The sequence below is a fragment of the Ovis aries genome, chromosome 20 (assembly GCF_016772045.2).
Source record: "Ovis aries strain OAR_USU_Benz2616 breed Rambouillet chromosome 20, ARS-UI_Ramb_v3.0, whole genome shotgun sequence".
Classification (NCBI taxonomy): Eukaryota; Metazoa; Chordata; class Mammalia; order Artiodactyla; family Bovidae; genus Ovis; species Ovis aries.
In genome coordinates, this window is record NC_056073.1 from 32,425,237 (window position 1) to 32,443,504 (window position 18,268).

General features: G+C 41.6%; 1 protein-coding gene across 3 annotated transcripts in view; it reads left to right on the forward strand.

Moving 5' to 3' along the window:
* Positions 1-18,268, forward strand: part of DCDC2 (doublecortin domain containing 2) — a 143,529-nt gene that overhangs the window by 47,046 nt on the left and 78,215 nt on the right. For all 3 annotated transcript variants that reach the window (XM_027958438.3, XM_042236817.2, XM_060403768.1), the window contains 5 exons: positions 1,428-1,504; positions 1,634-1,765; positions 4,682-4,828; positions 6,626-6,680; positions 16,027-16,186. In XM_027958438.3, coding sequence (XP_027814239.1) covers positions 1,428-1,504; positions 1,634-1,765; positions 4,682-4,828; positions 6,626-6,680; positions 16,027-16,186 — 571 coding nt within the window. The remainder of the gene's footprint in view (positions 1-1,427; positions 1,505-1,633; positions 1,766-4,681; positions 4,829-6,625; positions 6,681-16,026; positions 16,187-18,268) is intronic.

Genomic DNA, 18,268 nt, shown 5'->3' on the forward strand with positions numbered 1-18,268 from the left:
CCTTGTAGGCCAAGCTTAAGAGTTGGGATTTAGGGCTTCCCTGGTGGTCCAGTGGTCAAGGATCTGCCTTTCAAGCAGGAGACACAGGTTTAATCATGGTCTGGAAAGATCCCACACGCCACAGAACAACTAAGTCCATGTGCCACAACTGCCGAGCCCGTGCTCGAGAGCCTGTGAGCTGCAACTGCTGAGCCTGTGTGCTGCAAATGCTGAGGTTCACGCACCTTAGAGCCGGTGCATGAGCAAGGAAGCCCAAGCGCAGCCAAAAATAAATACATTAACTAATAAAAAAAAAAAGAGTTGGGATTTATCTTTCATTGGAATCCAAATTGTGGAAGACTGAGGAGAGGATGGGGTGGGAGGAAATAGGAAGAGGAATGATGAAGAAGAGAGAAAGGGCCACAGGGTCAAGGGAGGAATTGAAGACAATGGGGATGGAGGGCCTTAGATATTTAATGGAACAGGTAGCAGGGGACAAAATCAAGACATGCAGGCTTAGCTTTGTAAAGCGGTCAGGATCCTTCTGAAACAGACAGCAAAGGAGAAAAGTGGTGACGATGTAGATGAAGTGAGGATGGAGGGAAGTGAGGTTGAGAGCCTTCATGCCTGTTGAGCTTTATTCTCTTGAAGTTTGGAAGGAGATGATGTGCTGAGAGTAAATGTGCCTGGAGTGAGATTTTAGGATTTAGGGTGAAAGGTGAGGATTTGGACAATCCACTGTGTGAAATGTAAGAAATAGTTGATTTGGGAGGAGGAGAGGCTTGACCAATGCCAAAGCCTTGTCTTCCTCGAAGGTGCCTGAGGGGCCGTGTGGTTCTCGATACAACAGCTTGGACCCTGGAAACAAAAGGGCCCAAAAAGATGACCAGACCTACCCAGATGCAAGGGGGTTGGGAAGGGAACATGCTGTTTAGAGTGTGGCTGGTGAGCAGAGGAGGAAGTGAAGCTGAGAAAAGTTGATGGAGTCAGTCTTAGGAGAACAGGAGGAGGTTAAGTGCCTGGCAGGGACCCAGTGACTCTAGGGAGTGGGTGGATGGGCAGAGATGACCAAACACTCTGTCGTGCCTGGAGGGGGAGAGCACTTCATTCAAGATTTTATACTTTTATGTACTTTTATTTGACAGAAAGGAACTGTTTTAAAAATGGTGTTGGAATTCTCACAGTAGCTCAATAGTTTCAATTTTTGGTACAGATCATGAGCAATATGCCCCGGGCTTAAAGGAAATTTTTCTTGAGAGCTCTGTTAAAGCTATATGCCATCGATAGAAGGTAAGCACAGAGGGTTTATATAAGTAGGGGGGAAAAAAAGCAAGGTTTTAACAAAGGCATCTCAGTTCTCAGCCAGCTTCCTGGAAACCTCTAGTTTTTCCTCATAGGGAAAAAACACTAACATAAGTACAATGATTTCTATTTCTTTATTTTTAAAGGTAAAACCAGTAACCCACAGCAGGATCAATGTGTCATCTCGCTTTAGAAAACCACTTCTGGAACCCTGCACTATCTTGTAAGCTGGAATCCTTCATGTTTTGGGTCAAAATTAGTGTGGTGGTTTCCTTTTGGTTTGGGACTTCTTTTGTAGTTTAAAGGCATAACTGTGTCAAATGGTTTACCTCTGGCTTTGCCTTTTTTTCAGCTTAATTGCAAATGGAGACCTCATAAACCCGGCTTCTCGACTCCTCATTCCTAGAAAAGCCTTGAATCAGTGGGATCATGTACTGCAGATGGTCACAGAAAAGATAACTCTGAGGAGTGGGGCTGTCCACAGGTATGTCAGAGTAATCTTCTTGCAAGTGTATGGGATTCAGAATTATTGATGATATTCCCATGAGACCCTGGAGACACTGGTCCCTAGATCTGAATTTCAGGTCACTAGTTTGTCTCTATGTGCCTCAGTTTCTCTGTCTGTAAAATGAGCATATAATTATTCATCCCTTGTAGGGTTATTTTCCAGTTTATATTTTTGTTACTTTTTATGTTGCTTTTCTCACGCAGTTATGTTAAATTTTGATGCAGTCAAATTTTCAGGCTTTCATTATGATCATTAAGTTGTATGATTAACTTAGGTTCTCTTCACTCCTAGATTATAAAAAATTATCCCACATTTTCATCTTTCAAGTTTTAACTTTCGTTTAAACCTTTGATCCTTTTGGATTTTATTTTGGTATCAGGAGTAAAGGCAGATCTCAATAGTTATGTACTGATTTTTTAAAAAAAGATATATCGTTTTGTCTTTTGACACATACACAGATGTAAACGCACTCAATAAATGCTCTGAAGCACGCAAAGATATATAAACACAATTGCATGCCCAGATACACCTATTCATACGTATATTGATGTGAACAAATTGATAAATAGAAATAAAATACAGGCAAGGACAAACACAGAAATGAGAATATAGTTATATGTCCCCTGAACATGTGAGTACTTGGAGAGGCTTAATTCTTTTTTTTTTTTAACTTTTAATTTTGTATTGGGTAGAGCCAGCGAGCAATATTGTGACAGTTTCAGGTGACAGCAAAGGAAGTCAGTCATATAGACACATGTATCCATTCTCCCCAGCCTCGCCTCCCACCCAGGCTGCCACATAACATTGAGCAGAGTTCCATGTTGGAGAAGCTTACTTCTTAGTGTAGTGCCAGACATGAGTGAGATTTGCATGTTGCTCACTTGGGACACCCCCACCCTCCCTTAACAGAACATGGTGGGTTAAAAATATCTGCTGGTGGTTTAGTTGCCAAGTCGTGTCTGACTCTTGCAACACTATGGACCAGCCCACCAGGCTCCTCTGTCCATGACATTCTCCAGCCAAGAAGACGGGAGTGGGTTGCCATTTCCTTCTCCAGGGAATCTTCCTGTCCTGGGAATTGAACCTTGGGTCTCTTGTATTGCAGGCAGATTCCTTACAACTGAGCTAAACAGAACATGAGTAATTCTTATGGTTGGACCATTCCTGGGCATCAGTATACATATCAAAACCATCCCACACAAATTCGTTCAACTCCCTGTTTATAATTCTCATGTTTTGTATCAAAGGAAGAAAGCAGGTCAGCAACAGTCGCATAAAAGAAGGCTAAGTTCACAGGCTAGAATTTATTCAGTGTCCTTTACCGGTCTGTAGAGAAAACCAGTCAAATCTTGGCTGTTGCCAGATCCACAACTTTGCTGTCTTTTAATTTCTAGCTGTAAAAGTTAATGATGGATTCAGATCTTCCTATTTTGAAGGTAAATGAGAGAAGAAGAACATATGGGTCTAGGCCTCCACCTAGGGGCTGGTTTCCAACAGGTGCTCCACCAGGGGCAGATTTACCAGTAAGGGCTGCTGGCAGTGTCCAGAGTCATAGGGATTAGAGGTGGCTACTACTCCCATCCCATGGGAAGAGGCCAAGGGTGCTGTTGACATCCTACAGTTCCCAGGACAGCCTCCCACCTCTCCTACAATTATCAGATCCAAAACATCAATAATGTCCAGAGGCCTTGGTCTAGGTCAAGGCAGGAAAGCCAGATTATCTGGGTTAAGTGTTGGTATTTAGACTTGTAGGGATAGAAGTGCGTTACTTTAGCATCTTCATACTAACTCAACACTAACACACTTTAGGGGGTTAAGTGGCTGCTTTTATTTTACTTCTTGACTCCATACGATACGGACTTTCACATAATCAGTAAATAAACAGACAGAGCAATGGATTTTTTTTTCTTTGCAAATGTCACTACCCTTAATTTTGTGATATAAGAAGTCTGAGAACTTTTAAAACGATCATCTTAAAATCCTTCCAGTTCCTAACTCTTTGTTTATCACCTTCAAAAACATACATTGTCTTCTTTGTGGCACGGTTTTCTAAGCTGTCTGTTTTTTTCTTACTCTTTAAACAAACTGTGTGGACACTTTAAATTGTCTAGCAAGGTTATCACTGTTCTCTTAATAAGTAACACATTGTAGTTTGCAGCAACAGTTTTACAGTAAAGGGAGGTTCTTGTGAAATCCTTTGATTCTGGGAAGATGACGGAAGGCAAAAAAAGAGAAGCATGCACGCTATGCAGTTCTGCATCATTAATGCTGGCAATGGGTTCTTTTACCTCCTGCCCTCGCACCGCTTGTTTTCTGACCTAGTTTTGTATGTTTTTATGTAAAATTCTGTCTGATGGCTGCTCTTGGATGTTAACCTAAACAGTGCATTAAGAAAATAAATTTTCTAAGTGCTCACAGAATATAAAGAGAAGAATCAACCTTCAGTGGAAGCCAAGCTTCATTTAAAGTATGACATTCTCGAAACAGCAACCCACTCCAGTATTCTTGCCTGGAGAATTTCATGGACAGAGGAGCCTGGCAGGCTACAGTCCATGGGGTTGCAAAAGAGTCGGACATGACCGAGCATGCACACACACACACACACACACACACACACGCATTCTCTACAAGTTAATTCTCTCCCTCTAAGCTCTAAATATGGCAGCAATAGGGGATCCTTATGTTAGACTGTCAGGTTTCTGTACAGCTAGACCGTAATTGCATCTGCACTGGTACTTAGCTGAGTCTTAAGACTTTGAGACATTTATAATTCAGTGTTTAGCATAGTATCAAATGAGCCAATTTAGGAATAGAGTTTTTAATTGACTGTGATTTTAGCGGTTCTTGAAATGCTTGTTAACATTTGAATTGCTGGCATTCATATTTTGGCAGACTCTACACTTTAGAAGGAAAACTGGTTGAGAGTGGGGCAGAGCTGGAGAACGGGCAGTTTTATGTGGCTGTCGGCAGAGATAAATTTAAGAAGTTGCCTTACAGTGAATTACTTTTTGACAAGTCGACGATGAGAAAGTCTTACGGGTACGTTTGCATCCTCACTCATGTCTCATAGTTTAGTTATCACTTGAAATAGCATTGAATCTTATGCTGTTTTTTAGAATCTTGTTTATCGGTTAGAAAGGAAAGGATGTCCAATACATGTTGATCACTATTTATTTTGCTGTGATTGGAGGTTGAGAACTATTGCATAAAAATATAATATTGAGGAATCTGTGATAGACTATATAGTAGTTTATAGCCATTCACTTATGAATTTATAATAAATATAAAGATTTTTTTTTTTTGTGAAAAAGGTACAGGGCAGTGAGCTTCTCTACAACATATGCTTTTAGAAGTCTTAAAAATGTTAACTTTATTGAATAATTTTTCAGTTGATGTGTAGAGAAATATCTATAGGTGGTTAAGAAATAATATTTTCTACTTAAAAATAATAATGGTAAAATACAGAAATGATATTTCTTTTATACAAATAAGTCGAGCGCTGGGTGTATAGTTATTTCAGGCAAAATTTTAAGGGTTACCCTTATAATTGCACACAGTGCACAGAGAACCCTTTTGCTCTATGAGATGTCGTACATTTGTGAAGAATGCTTTCTTTCAGCCCAGCAGGTGGACTGCCCAGGCACGCGTTTGCATGAAGAGCCTTGGCCCCTGCTTGCAGGGACCCTTGGGCTTGCTCATGGTGCCCTGCGGTCCATCGCCGCTGCTTTTCCATGTCTACTTGGCTGGAAAACTGACTTTGTGTAGTTGCTCCTAATCGGATGGGTGACATGTGACAGAGATAGAGCAGCATGTCACCAGTGTGTTCTCCATCGATTTGTCATCCCGTGTAGCTTGATGGAGAGACTAACCAAGGGTTTCTCAATATGGAATAGGTGGAATGGAATTTCAGGGGTGGTGTTTGAAGTATCGCAAAGAGCACATTGCTTTCTAGCACTTTAGAACTATTTACCAGACTTATTGCCAACCATCCTTACCCATCCATGAGGTCAAGTACTTCACAGCATTGCTCTGAGAAGCAGCGCGGGGTTAGACTGCTATGGGTTGCAGTACGCACCGCAGTGAGAGCTTGTGCTTGTACGTGATGGTGGTGAGAAAACTTGCTCATGGGGGCTTTTCTCAGGCAGGTCAGCGTAGTTTGCCTTTACCTCTGTGGCTTCTTATTTTCAGAGAGGTTCAGCTGGGTTTAGACCTGGATCTTTTCCTGTAAAGAGACATCTGGGAAATACTTAAGGCCAAAGAGCAGTTTTTAAATTTTTTGGTGAGAATGACTGGTTTAGAAACTCCCTGAATATAAATGCCAGTGTTTTACCATTCTGTGCTTCTACCAGATATGATAGACATGATAAAAAAATTAAAAAAGAACTTTATCATTTTTAGTTTTAAACACAATCTGGCAAAATCCTCACTCAGCTTGGGAGATGCCTTTTTTTTTTTTTTAATTTGAAATGCACATAAAAAATTTAGGGAGTTTATTTTAAGTGGTATGAAAAAGTTAAAGGTGGTACTAAATTTATTTGTAAGTATCAACTAAAATGCTATACAAGAAAACATTAAGAATCTTTTGGACAGCGGAAACTAACACAACATTGTAAAACAATTATACTCCAATTAAAAAAATAATCTTTTGGAATGGAGTTTGGAAATGTTTTGGTGGTCTTTGTGAAATTGGGAAAGTCAGTGGTACTTTTTGTGGAATACTGATGTCTATAAATAGTTGAGTTCCAGGTCGGGGTGACAAACAGAGGTTAATTATCTTGCTTTGTATATTATTTGTGAATAATATTCAGATTTCTAAATTGTAATTTGTTTTCACAGGCAGAAAACCTCCTCACTACCTCCAATTGTAGGATCCAGAAAGTCTAAAGGCAGTGTGAGTATCGTATACTTTGCTCATTAATGTTCTGTTTTTCTGTACCATAACAGAGAGGCTGTCTGTTGGGTTTCAATTGAATTTGAAGAAATAAAATGTAGCCACCTTGTAGTAGATAAGCAATTATGTGAAACAACATTAGAACATTAATGTTACAACTAAGTTTCTAGAGGAGAGCCAATATTTTTTAAAATATGGATTTCAAAAGAGATTATTTTTTTTTCCTAATGTATAGACTTGATAAAATTTATACCAACTTGAAATCTAGGCAATAATGCATAAATGAGAAGAAATGCTGTTTTAGGTCACATCACTGGTCTGCCCAGCGCTGTTTTCTATCACTGACAAAGACTAAAAAGAAAGTGTATGTAACAGAATGGCAATCCTCAGTTATATTTTTAAAAAAGATTGAGAATCACTCTAAATAGTTAGCTCCTTATCAGAATCTTTTTCATCCACCATTCATTCATTTATTTGTTACTTCAGCATCATCTATTGAATACCCATTACGTGGGAACTGTGACAAGCATTTAGTAGGTAACTTCTTAACCTGTTTGTGTGTTTTGTCTGTACCCCCTCATGAGGATGAGCTTCATGTCCTGCTGGAGTATTGCGTTGACAGGTCTTCTTAGCTGAAACTTCTCTTTCTGCTCTTTTGGTTGAATTTCCTGACCTGTAGAGGTCAGAATTGATCTGATATTCTCCCTTTCTGAATTAAATAAGCAGAACTCTTAACTGGCGTCTTGTAAAATAAGTGGCTGCTGGACAATGATATTGTCTCCTAATGATGAGTTAGATATTTCTTCCCCTCCCCTTTTTTCTGTAACATTGTGTGAAATTCTTGAAAAAAAGTTTTTTTTGTGTGTGAAGAAATAGTGCTGACCTTGGTCAAGTTTCTGAGCTTGGATGCCTGAGAAAATGGTGGTACTATAGCTAATTAGAGGGCAGCTGAGGAAAGAATCACCTGCTTAATTTCTAATGCATTGAGTTGTCAATGTCTTCATGGAGTCTAGCTGCAGACTGTTCAGTAAGCATTTGTAAATGGCAGAGACTGAGGACATCAGATGAGAATTTGCAAGTTCATCCACGGGACGGTCATAGTTGAAGAGCAGAGGCGTGTCATGGTGACGTCCTTTCCTCACACTCATCACAGCCTGGCGAGGAGCTGGCTTCATCACACTGTTGAGTGGGAGGATGGGGAGGTGGCAATAGAGAGGGTTGGGGGCACAGCTTACAGTGAGAGCCGCAGAGTACCCATAACTTCATGAATATGGAGAGCAAGGGGAGAGAGAGTGTTCCAGTAACTGAAAAATATATTGTAACCATCATAAAGCTAAATGTGTGCTTGCATACTAAATCAGTTGTATCTGACTCTCTGCGACGCTATGGACGGTAGCCCGCCAGGCTCCTGTGTCCATGGATTCTCCAGGCAAGAATACTGGAGTGGGTTGCTGTGCCTTCCTCCAGGAGACCTTCCCGTCACAGGGAGCGAACCCGTGTCTCTTAGTTTTCCGCACTGGCAGGCGAGTTCTTTAGCACTAGCACCACCTGGGAAGCCGTAAAGCTAAATCAAGTCCAGGAATTTAGATTTGGGAGACTACCCTTCTTTTCTTTAGGACTTTGGAGTGGAATCTCTTCCATGTACCATGCACAGAGGAGCTCATTAACCCTCACAGTATAGCTGGAGAGGTGATGGTTAAACAGAGACCAAGTGTAGTTGAATAACTGACTCAGATCACAGGGAAGTTCATGTCAGAACCAAGATTAGGACTCAGGTCTTTACATTCACAGTGACTGAACTTTGAGATTAGGTGCCAATTATTCTTCTGAAATTTAGAATGATTTTTTAAAATTAAAAATGTGTTTCCAATTTTCAGATCCATACACAGGAGGCACGTGTGTACCTCTTCTTGATCACTTGTTTGGAAGTTCTTTCGAATCTGTGCTGTGAATACTGGGTCATCTAATGATGACCGGCTATGTCTTCCGTGTGTCTGGCCTAGAACTAAGCCCCAGGAAGATAGTATTGAGCAAAAAGACACAACACTCACTCTTAGCTCTGTCCTACTCAAGGAGACAAAGTTATACAAATGATACCACAAAGCAGTGTATAATTGCAAAGTGTGATTAAAATGAGAGAAAAGGATAGAACGATATGCAGGAAAATAAAAGGAGAATTTATTTTATTTTATTTTATTTTATTTTTTTCTTGTTGTTTTTAAAAAGAAGAATTTAGATATGTGTGTCAGGAAAAGGTCTCTTTAAGGAAGGGACCTTTAAGGACTCAAAGTTATGTTTTGAGATGAGTTTCTATCTCGTACACAAGCAAAGACCCAATGTTATATTGCCATGCTCTGATTTAGAATAACACAGTGATAGTAGAGTCTGTCTCTTTTCTCACAATGCTTTCTCACGAAGCATTCTGTAGATTCATCAAGCATTCTGTCCATTTATCCGGTCATCCAGCCATCCATCCAACACATGTTTAACAAGCACCTACTGAGTGCCAGGAATCCCTTCAAGCAGCTGGCAGAGTGGTGACAAGCGTTCAGACCGCACGGAACTTTTGTTCTAGTGCCTGTATGTGTGTGGGGCGGGGAGGGGTGGGAAGAATGGGGGTAGACAGACTATCAGTGTCTAAACAAATATATAATTTCAGGTGGTGATCAGTGCCATGAGGACAATAAAATGTGGCAGAGCATTTGCTGATATAAAATGCTCTGAGACTGAGACTTTAATGAGGTAAAGCAGCCAGCCATACAAGGTGGGGGCAGGGGAGAAAGAGCCTCCATAGCAGGCCCTCAGGAAAGAGCTTGGCATAAAGAAAGGGGACAGAAAGAAGGCCGGGGTGGTCTGTGATGAGATTGGAGAGGCAGGCAGGGCCCAGTGGTGCAGGCCGTGTGTGAAGTTTGGATTTGATTCCTTACCATTTGAGGGGCAGAGGAAGGGAGTGATAGCATTTGATTTCTGTTTTTGAAAGATCATTCTGGCTGTGGTGTCTGCAGAGAAGTGGGTGGGGCAAGAACAGAAGCAGGAGGCAGTGGGACGGCTGGAGTCCTGAGTGATGCGGGTGACTGGGACAGAAGGCAGCGGGGGATTATTGTATGTTGTCACTGATGGCTGCATTCATCCAGTAGCCATTTATTGAGTCCATATTATGTCCCGAGCACTAGGAGAAGGGGGACGACAGAAGATGAGATGGTTGGATGGCATCACCGACTCGGTGGACATGAGTTTGAGTAAAATCTGGGAGTTGCATGATGGACAGGGAGGCCTGGCGTACTGCGGTCCATAGGGTTGCAAAGAGTCGGATATGACTGAGTGACTGAACTGAACTGAACTGTTTTAGTGCTTGTGGGGAAGGGGAGGCAGAGATTCCAGAGAAAACCATAAATGTCTGAAGCCTCCATTCTGGAGGAGGAAAAAGACAAACTAATATACAGTTGATATTAATCAGGGATAAACTTGAAGAAACATGTATCAGGATATGGGGGGAGAAAGTTAGAGAGGGTGCAGTACCCCCTGGGTGGCCAGGGTGGGCCTCTTGTAGGAGATTATATTCAGCAGAGGGGCATAATCCCCTGGGCACACAGTGAGGTTCCACGAAACCTATCTAGTGGATTTGTGAGTGACTAGCCGTGAACCACACGGAGAGAATATTCTACGTTGGGCATTCCAAAGTCACAAGCTCAGGAACTTTTTAAGGGAAGGATCAGTTTGCTCCTTTCCTTTAAGTAATTGGTTCCCTGGAGAATGTACATATTTTCAAGATCCTTAACCGCTTGGCATGGAGTTGGGATGAGTGTGAGTGAAGGGGACGATGGGTGAGCTGGCTTACAACTTAAGGAGCTACTTACTGTTCAGTTCAAGGGAAGGCATCCCTGAACTCGTGATGCAAATCAAAGGGGACCCAGAGTTGGACTTTTAGGAATTCTTTTCTCCACAAGCTTTCTAGGAATGGCTGTATTGCATAAGGAAGGGAAGTGTGGGTGGGGGCCTGATAGAGCTTAAAAAAGAGAGAGAAAGCTGCTACACTCTCCATAGAGGACCTGCTGTGCAGAAGTGATGGGTCAGCAAGGCCCCACCCTTGTGGTAGGAAGTGTAGGTAATAGGGTTTGGGGTAAAGGTGAGGAGGTTCGGTGGGGGGGTCCAGCAACCCTTTCAAAACAGCCAGGCAATGCCCTGTGCAAAGCAGGAAAAGACCAGAAGTCACCACTCATACAGACGCGGGGGGTCACAGAATCAAGTACTTTGAGATTCTAGCCTGGAAAACAAAAGGAAGCGATAAGGGAATCCTCTGAAGTTCTATTAAGTTTGAAAAATTAACCCACCAGAGGGAGGGTGTCTCTAGGTGTGAGGTTTCAGTGCACAGAGTCCAAGCGCCCTCTAGTGGAAAAGACATAAAATCAGGGACATGCTTGAAAGTTGGAGCTAAAGACTACCTTACATTGTCCTCTGCCGCCGCTGCTGCTGCTGTTGCTGCTGCTGTTGCTGCTGCTGCCGCTGCTGCTGCAGCGTCGCTTCAGTCGTGTCCGACTCTGTGCGACCCCATAGACGGCAGCCCACCAGGCTCCCCCGTCCCTGGGATTCTCCAGACAAGAACACTGGAGTGGGTTGCCATTTCCTTCTCCGATGCAGGGAAGTGAAAAGTGAAAGTGAAGTCGCTCAGTCGTGCCTGACTCTCAGCGACCCCATGGACTGCAGCCTTCCAGGCTCCTCCGTCCATGGGATTTTCCAGGCAAGAACACTGGAGTGGGGTGCCATTGCCTTCTCCGTACGTTGTTCTCAGTTGTCCTTAATTCCCAAGTGGCTAATACATCTTGTGATCAACAATTTACAGATTCAAATATGGCAATTGCTCAGGTTTTGGTGAGAAAACATGATTATCCATGTATCACAAAGTCACAGTGAAAGGTCGATTCTGAAGTTTCCAGAACTCCATTTTGCCTTTTGGGAACCTGTGTCCAGTTTGGATAAAAAGATTTCTCACACTTCCCATCAGCAAATACACAGAGAAACACCAGCCTGAGTCTGAGTGTGGTCCCCTGCTCACAAGGTCTCCTGGATGCTCCGCTGAAATACACACCCTGTGAGTGCTGCTGTGTGCGGCAAATCCCTCACAAAATCACTTTACGAGGGATTTTGTGATGCATTATGGCTTTTGTGTCTTTGGCACATGTTCATGAAGGCTTAAAGTGAGTTTACCGTGGTAATGACAGAAACCTGAGTTGACTGGATCTTGTTGGGAAGAGCCTAGGGAATTATCCAAAACAGTCCCAATTTGAGTAGAGCAAGGGGGTGATCAAAGGGCTCTTTTTAGTTTTCTGTTGGTCTGAGCCAGAGGTTTGCTATTTCTGTCAGGTATTTTGATATGTGTGTGAGGGGAAAAACAGGACAGTGCTTGAGTGATCACATAGGGTCTAGTGTTTGCATGGGATGCCCTGTAAAATGAGGCTGCTGCTTGATTTCTTCCACTTAGAGATAAAATCGTAATCTATTACTTCCAGGTGACTTTTTAAGGGAATCAAACCATATGATAGCTGTTTCTAGTCCCTTGGGAACTAGCAAGTGTCAGTGTAGCAGAAAAGTCAAAACTGGGTAACTTTGAGAAAGTTAATTCCTTTATCTGAAAAAATGCCTATCTATGCATTTGGTAAATATTTGTGTTTATGAGTATTTCGCACACAAGCTACTCAGTAATGTTATCTTATCAACTAACATAGCAGTATGAGATGACAATCTTATTCCCTATGCCCCATAAATAGCAATGACTACCCCATTTATGAGTCATGTGTAGAAGTCTCAAAAAAGAAAGGAAGATCCCTCTTCTATTCCTCTGCCCTTCCCTGTCTCTATATAATTTGTCTATGTATTATCTATAATTTATATAATGAACTATGTAAATAGATAAGTATATAATTTATACTATATAATTTATTTGTATTTGTATTTATTGCACATGTTTTTACTTTTTAGATGCATCTGGTTTTCTTTTTTTATTGTATATCGGCGTATAGTTGATTTACAGTGTTGTGTTAGATTCAGATATAGCAAAGTGATTCAGTTATATACATATATCCATTTTTTTCAGATTCTTTTCCCACTTAGATTATGACAGAATATTGAGTAGAGTTCCTGGTGCTATACAACGTGCTTTCTTTTTAAAATAGAAAACATCTGACTTCTTACCCGTTTTCTAATTACAAAGCAATTATTTTTTTCTAAGTTTAATTTGTGTTGTGTTAGTCACTCAGTCGTATCTGACTCTTTGCAACCTCATAGGCTGTAAACCCTCCAGGCTCCCCTGTCCATAGAATTTTCCAGACGAGAATCCTGGAGTGGGTTGCCATTCCCTCCTCCAGGGGATCTTCCCCACCCAGGGATCGAACCTGGGTCTCATGCATTGCAGGCAGATTCTTTACTGCCTGAGCTACCAGGGAAGCTAAGTTTAGTTTAGTTCTTGTCAAGTGCCCGGCAATTAGTCATTAATCAGTATTTGAATGCATGAGTGTCCATTACCAAAGCTATGCCTCATATAGTTATTGGAATCAACTAGTCTTTCTTGATGCTCCAAAATCAGTTTTTTGAGTGTCCCTGGCAACCCAGTCCAGTACTCTTGCCTGGAAAATCCCATAGACTGAGAAGCCTGGTAGGCGACAGTCCATGGGGTCGCAAAGAGTCGGACACGACTGAGTGACTTCACTTTCACTTTCATCAGAAACGCAGTAAATCAGAACTTCTTGTACATTCAGCAAGAGAGTTGATGCTTAAAATCATGTGAATTCTCAGTCTCCCCAGGATGCAGTGTCTGCTTCTCCCTTGTTTTACCCCTTTTGAAGAAAAAAACAACAACCAGAAAAAACCCTGTCATGATGAGATCCAGAGTTTTGCTTTCTTTGTTTCATTTTAGTCCTGATAAATTGAACAGCATCCCTGAACATTCTAGTAGGCTTGCTAGAAGGGTTACTCCTCTCATTCAAGGCTTTTAAAGTTTTAGAATCTTGAGATGAATAGACTAATTTGAAAATAGACTAGAATGTGAGACCAGGCTGATGGTTCCTTCTCATATGATGGTTTTGGAATCTTCACTGTAATCACATTAGCCATTTCTCCTGCCTGGCAGTTTATGGCTTTGCAAGAAATAATCATTGAAGAAAAGGAAAGAAAAAAGACGTCAACTCTGGTTGCAGTTAATGCAATAATTAAGTGGAAACTGTATGTTTAAATTGCAGTTGGAATAGGAAATTAAATTATGCAAAAAAGTGTTATAGATTTGGACAAGTTTTCATACTGTTAATAAATCTATGCATAATTCATTTTCTTGTAGGCTATGACAAAATAGCATAAATAACTTCATTTGTAAAGCTGTGAAATTTTCTATTCTTAATTGGGTGATAGCTAAAGCTATTTAAACACTTCTGGATGACTGAATATCTAAATGTTTGAAATGAGCAGTTATAATAGGTTTCTAGGCAGATTTGTTTATTTAACATTACTACATTTATTTTCAGATACTAGCATAGTACAGATGTTGCATAAAATTGCACCCAATATGGTATAAATTTGATATGATTTTTAAGAAAAAGATAGTAACTCTCTGCTCTTGGAGGAAGCCCTCTGATAGTCCTTGAATAAAACTACATGCCAGACACTGTTTTTTTTTGTTTGTTTGTTTTTAGTTGGTAAGTCGTGTTCAACTCCTTTGCAAACCCATGGACTGTAGTCTGCCAGGCTTCTCTGTCCTCGGATTTCCCAAACAAGAATTCTGGAATGGGCTGCCATTTCCTTCTCCAGGGGATCTTCCCTATCCAAGCATCAAACTCACGTCTCTTGCATTGCAGGCAGATTCTTTACCACCAAGCCACAAGGGAGGCCCGCCAGGCACTATACCAGTTACTTTATAAATGTTACCATTTCATTTCATGTAAGAGACCTAACAGCAGGCACATTAACCCCATTCAATTGATAAGGGGTCCGTGGGGTTGCAAAGAGTCAGACACGACTGAGCGACTGAACTGAACTCAACTGAACTGATAAGGAAATAGGTTCCAAGAAGGTAGGAACTAGTTACCTCATGGTCCCATTGGTGCTTGGTGGCAGTGCAGTGACTCTGAGTCAGGGTCTCTAAAACTCACATTATTTCTGCTACCTGCAGCCTCACACCTCACACACTCGGGTAGGTGCAGCACCTGAGTGTCCTAAGGCCAAGGCTGTCTTGTTAGGAGGGAATTTCTTGCACTGAGAATCAGCACAGCTGTTCCCTGGGTACAGGGGCCACCACTGTAGTGGCTCTTAAGCGGCTTCCCAGGAACTGTACGTGCGCCCACCACAGCAGCCGCTGAGCTCAACCTCACCTTCATGCTGGGAAGCCCCCTTTTCAGAGGCAAGGTCTTCATTTTGAGATGCACGTGGGAATCAGAGGCAACCACCATAGGTGTGGTCAGCGGGGTTGTCTTGCAGGAATGGTGGTGGGGGTATGTCGTTTTGAGCTGCTTGTGTCTATGTTGCTCTGGATTTGTGATTCATAGAGATGGTGGATGTCACCAACAGATGAGTCAGTATTGCAGGTTTTCTTTAAGCACAGTGCGCACCTGCTTGTATGATGATACCTGTGTGCTCACTGTGACAACTCGTTAAGAAGGTATTTCTCGATTAGCTGATCAAACTGGGTTTTGTCATCATTCCTCATCCAGTAGTTATCTGCTGATTCTTCTGAAAGGTGCAGGAGGAAGAGGATGGTTGAGACAGCGGACTGGCTTTGGTCCTCGCTGGCTATATGACCTTGGCCAGGCTTAACCTCTAAGCCTTATTTGCTTGTCTATACAATGGGGCAATAACAGTACCTGTTTCTCAGGGTATAAGGACTGAGTGAGACAGTTTCATAGCAACACCTGGTCCATATCAATACTCAGCAGTTGTCAAGTGCTATTACTTGTTTAAAAATATTTTTTGATGTGGACCATTTTTAAAAGTCTTTCACATTTATTGCAATATTGCTTCTGTTTTATGTTTTTTTTTGTTTGTTTGTTTGTTTTTTTACTGCAAAGCATGTGAGAGATTAGCTCCCTGATCAGGGATTGCATCTGTACACCCTGCATTGGAAGGAGAAGTTATAACCCCTGGACTGCCAGGGAAGTCCCTCAAGTGCTATTATTTTTATTCTCCTTCCCCTGGTAGACCCTTCCGCTGCCACCGGGAAGAATTTAATGTAGGTAATGGACAGAAGCAGAATCGGCACAGAACGCCCACCGCTGGCCCCTGCCCCCTTTTATCACGTTAGTGACTTGTACTTGTCACTCAAGGTGTTCATCAGCCAATAGTTAAGAGTTAATCTTTTGCCACGTAGGGAAATGATCGCCAGTCTAAGTCGACAGTTGGATCCAGTGACAACTCGTCTCCTCAGCCCCCAAAGAGGAAAGGGAAAAAAGATGCGAATTCAGAAAAACCCACGAAAGGGAAACAAAATGCCAAGTTAAAGAGTTCGCCACAAACAATCCCAAACAGTGGTAAGTTTGTTATTATTATTATATTGTTGTTACTGATGATCATTATTTTAAGGTTGTGATAGAGTTTTAATTTGTAAGTAGATCTGTTTGTTTTCCTGGACTCACATAGTATTTGTCACTTATGAGAGTTTTCAAAGAAGACTTTCTGTGTATGAGAGATTGCTGGTGTTTTTCACGCTTAATTTCTAGTTGTAATTAGCAATTGTGCTATGAGGATATGCTTCAAGAGAAAATATTTCTTGAGTGTTCTTATTGAGAAAGGTAAATTTTACCATCCTGTGTTCCAGCTAAAAATGCTTGATTACCATTTTTACCACCTACTTGTGATCTCTCTTATTTGTGTGTCTACAACTCTTGTTCGGATTTATTACTAACTGCTTTTAGTCACAGATCACTTTTTCAAAAAGATGTTTCACTGATATCCAAGAGAACACCCACACAACTTTACCAATAACGGTATGTACTGAATTATTAATAGTTACATACCTTGCATCACCAGGTGAGAGACAGTATAAAATAATTTAAAGCATTTTGCATTAATACAAGATTATAGGATAAAAGTGTGATAAACTAGGGCTTCCCTGGTGGCTCAGCTGGTAAAGAATCCACCTGCAGTGTATGAGACCTGGGTTCGATTCCTGGGTTGGGAAGATCCCCTGGAGAAGGGTATGGCTACCCACTCTAGTATTCTGGCCTGGAGTATTCCATGGTCTGTATAATCCATGGGGTTGACTAAAGAGGCATGCTGTCAGAATTGTGACCTTTTCACGTTAGCTTTTTATAAAGATAGGCTCTTTTTGGTTTCACTCCAAGCGTGGTCTCAGTTGGGTGAAGACATGAGTGTGGGGTGATGCTGTGGGCAGCTGGGCTGGCTGGGACACGGCTGGAGGAGTGACTGCTTCTCCCTCCCCCTGGGATCCACTCACCTCCGCAGGAAGACATGCTGGGCTGCTCTGAAAAAGGGGTGAATGGGATCAAGGTTCAGATTCATGGCCAGAGCTCTGTCTTCCTCCTGAGAGCTCCAGCTCATTTCAAAGTCCATACAAAGCGTCACATTAGAATCACAGCTCACATGGGGTTCACAGCTAAGGAGACAGCACAAATTTGTGTGAGGGCTTAGAAGATGCTGCTCAGATGGTTACAGGGTCAGAAGAGAGACGTGCAAGACGAAGTTAAAAGAGCAGGTGAAATGAAGGAGTCGATTCCACAAGAAGAAAGTGGAGGGGGCTTAAGGTTTCAAAGATTTAAATGATAATTAGCTGGAAGCCCAGAGTCCTAGATTCTTGTCCCAGTTCTGCTCTTGACTTTGGGCAAGTTATTTAACTTTCTTTGGCCCCATTAGCTTTCTGCAACATGTGGGTTCATATAAAGATTTATCTTTATAGTTTTAATTTTATCTTTAAGTTTGTTCAGTCCTTTCCAGTGACCATGAAATGTGGAAGCCAGGATAAAATGTAGTCAATGGATGTTTCGTGAATGCTTGTTGTATGGAAAAAGTGAAAGTGTTAGTTGCTCAGTCGTGTCTGACTCTTTGAGACCCCGTGGACTGTAGCCTGCCAGGCTCCTCTGTCCATGGAATTCTCCAGGCAAAAATACTGGAGTGGGGTTGCCATTCCCTTCTCCAGGAAATCTTCCTGACCCAGGGACTGAACCCAGGTCTCCTTCATTCCAGGCAGATTCTTTACCATTGTTGTATGGCAGGCATCAAAGGAAAAAGCTAGCCTGAAAAAGCATGCCTTACATGTGAACATTAAAAATAATAGAGGGTTTATTTTAATCAGTATATATGAGACTGCAAAACCATCAAGGCCATGGGATATGTCTTACTAGTTTATTTTTTTCAATCCCCAATAACTAGGTCTGAAAGATGAGACACTTAATAGATACTGGTGAATGAATGATGGAAGTTACAAAATAGATGTCTCTGTAATATTTTAAAACCCACTAAGAAACAAGACTCATGTTAAACTTTTCATGAATCATTTTCGATTAAAGGCTTCCATGAAATGTTACTTGCTTATTTTCTGTGTGGCTCTTAGTAGCTTATGAAAATCCTAGGTCCTACTCTCATTTTATTTTTTG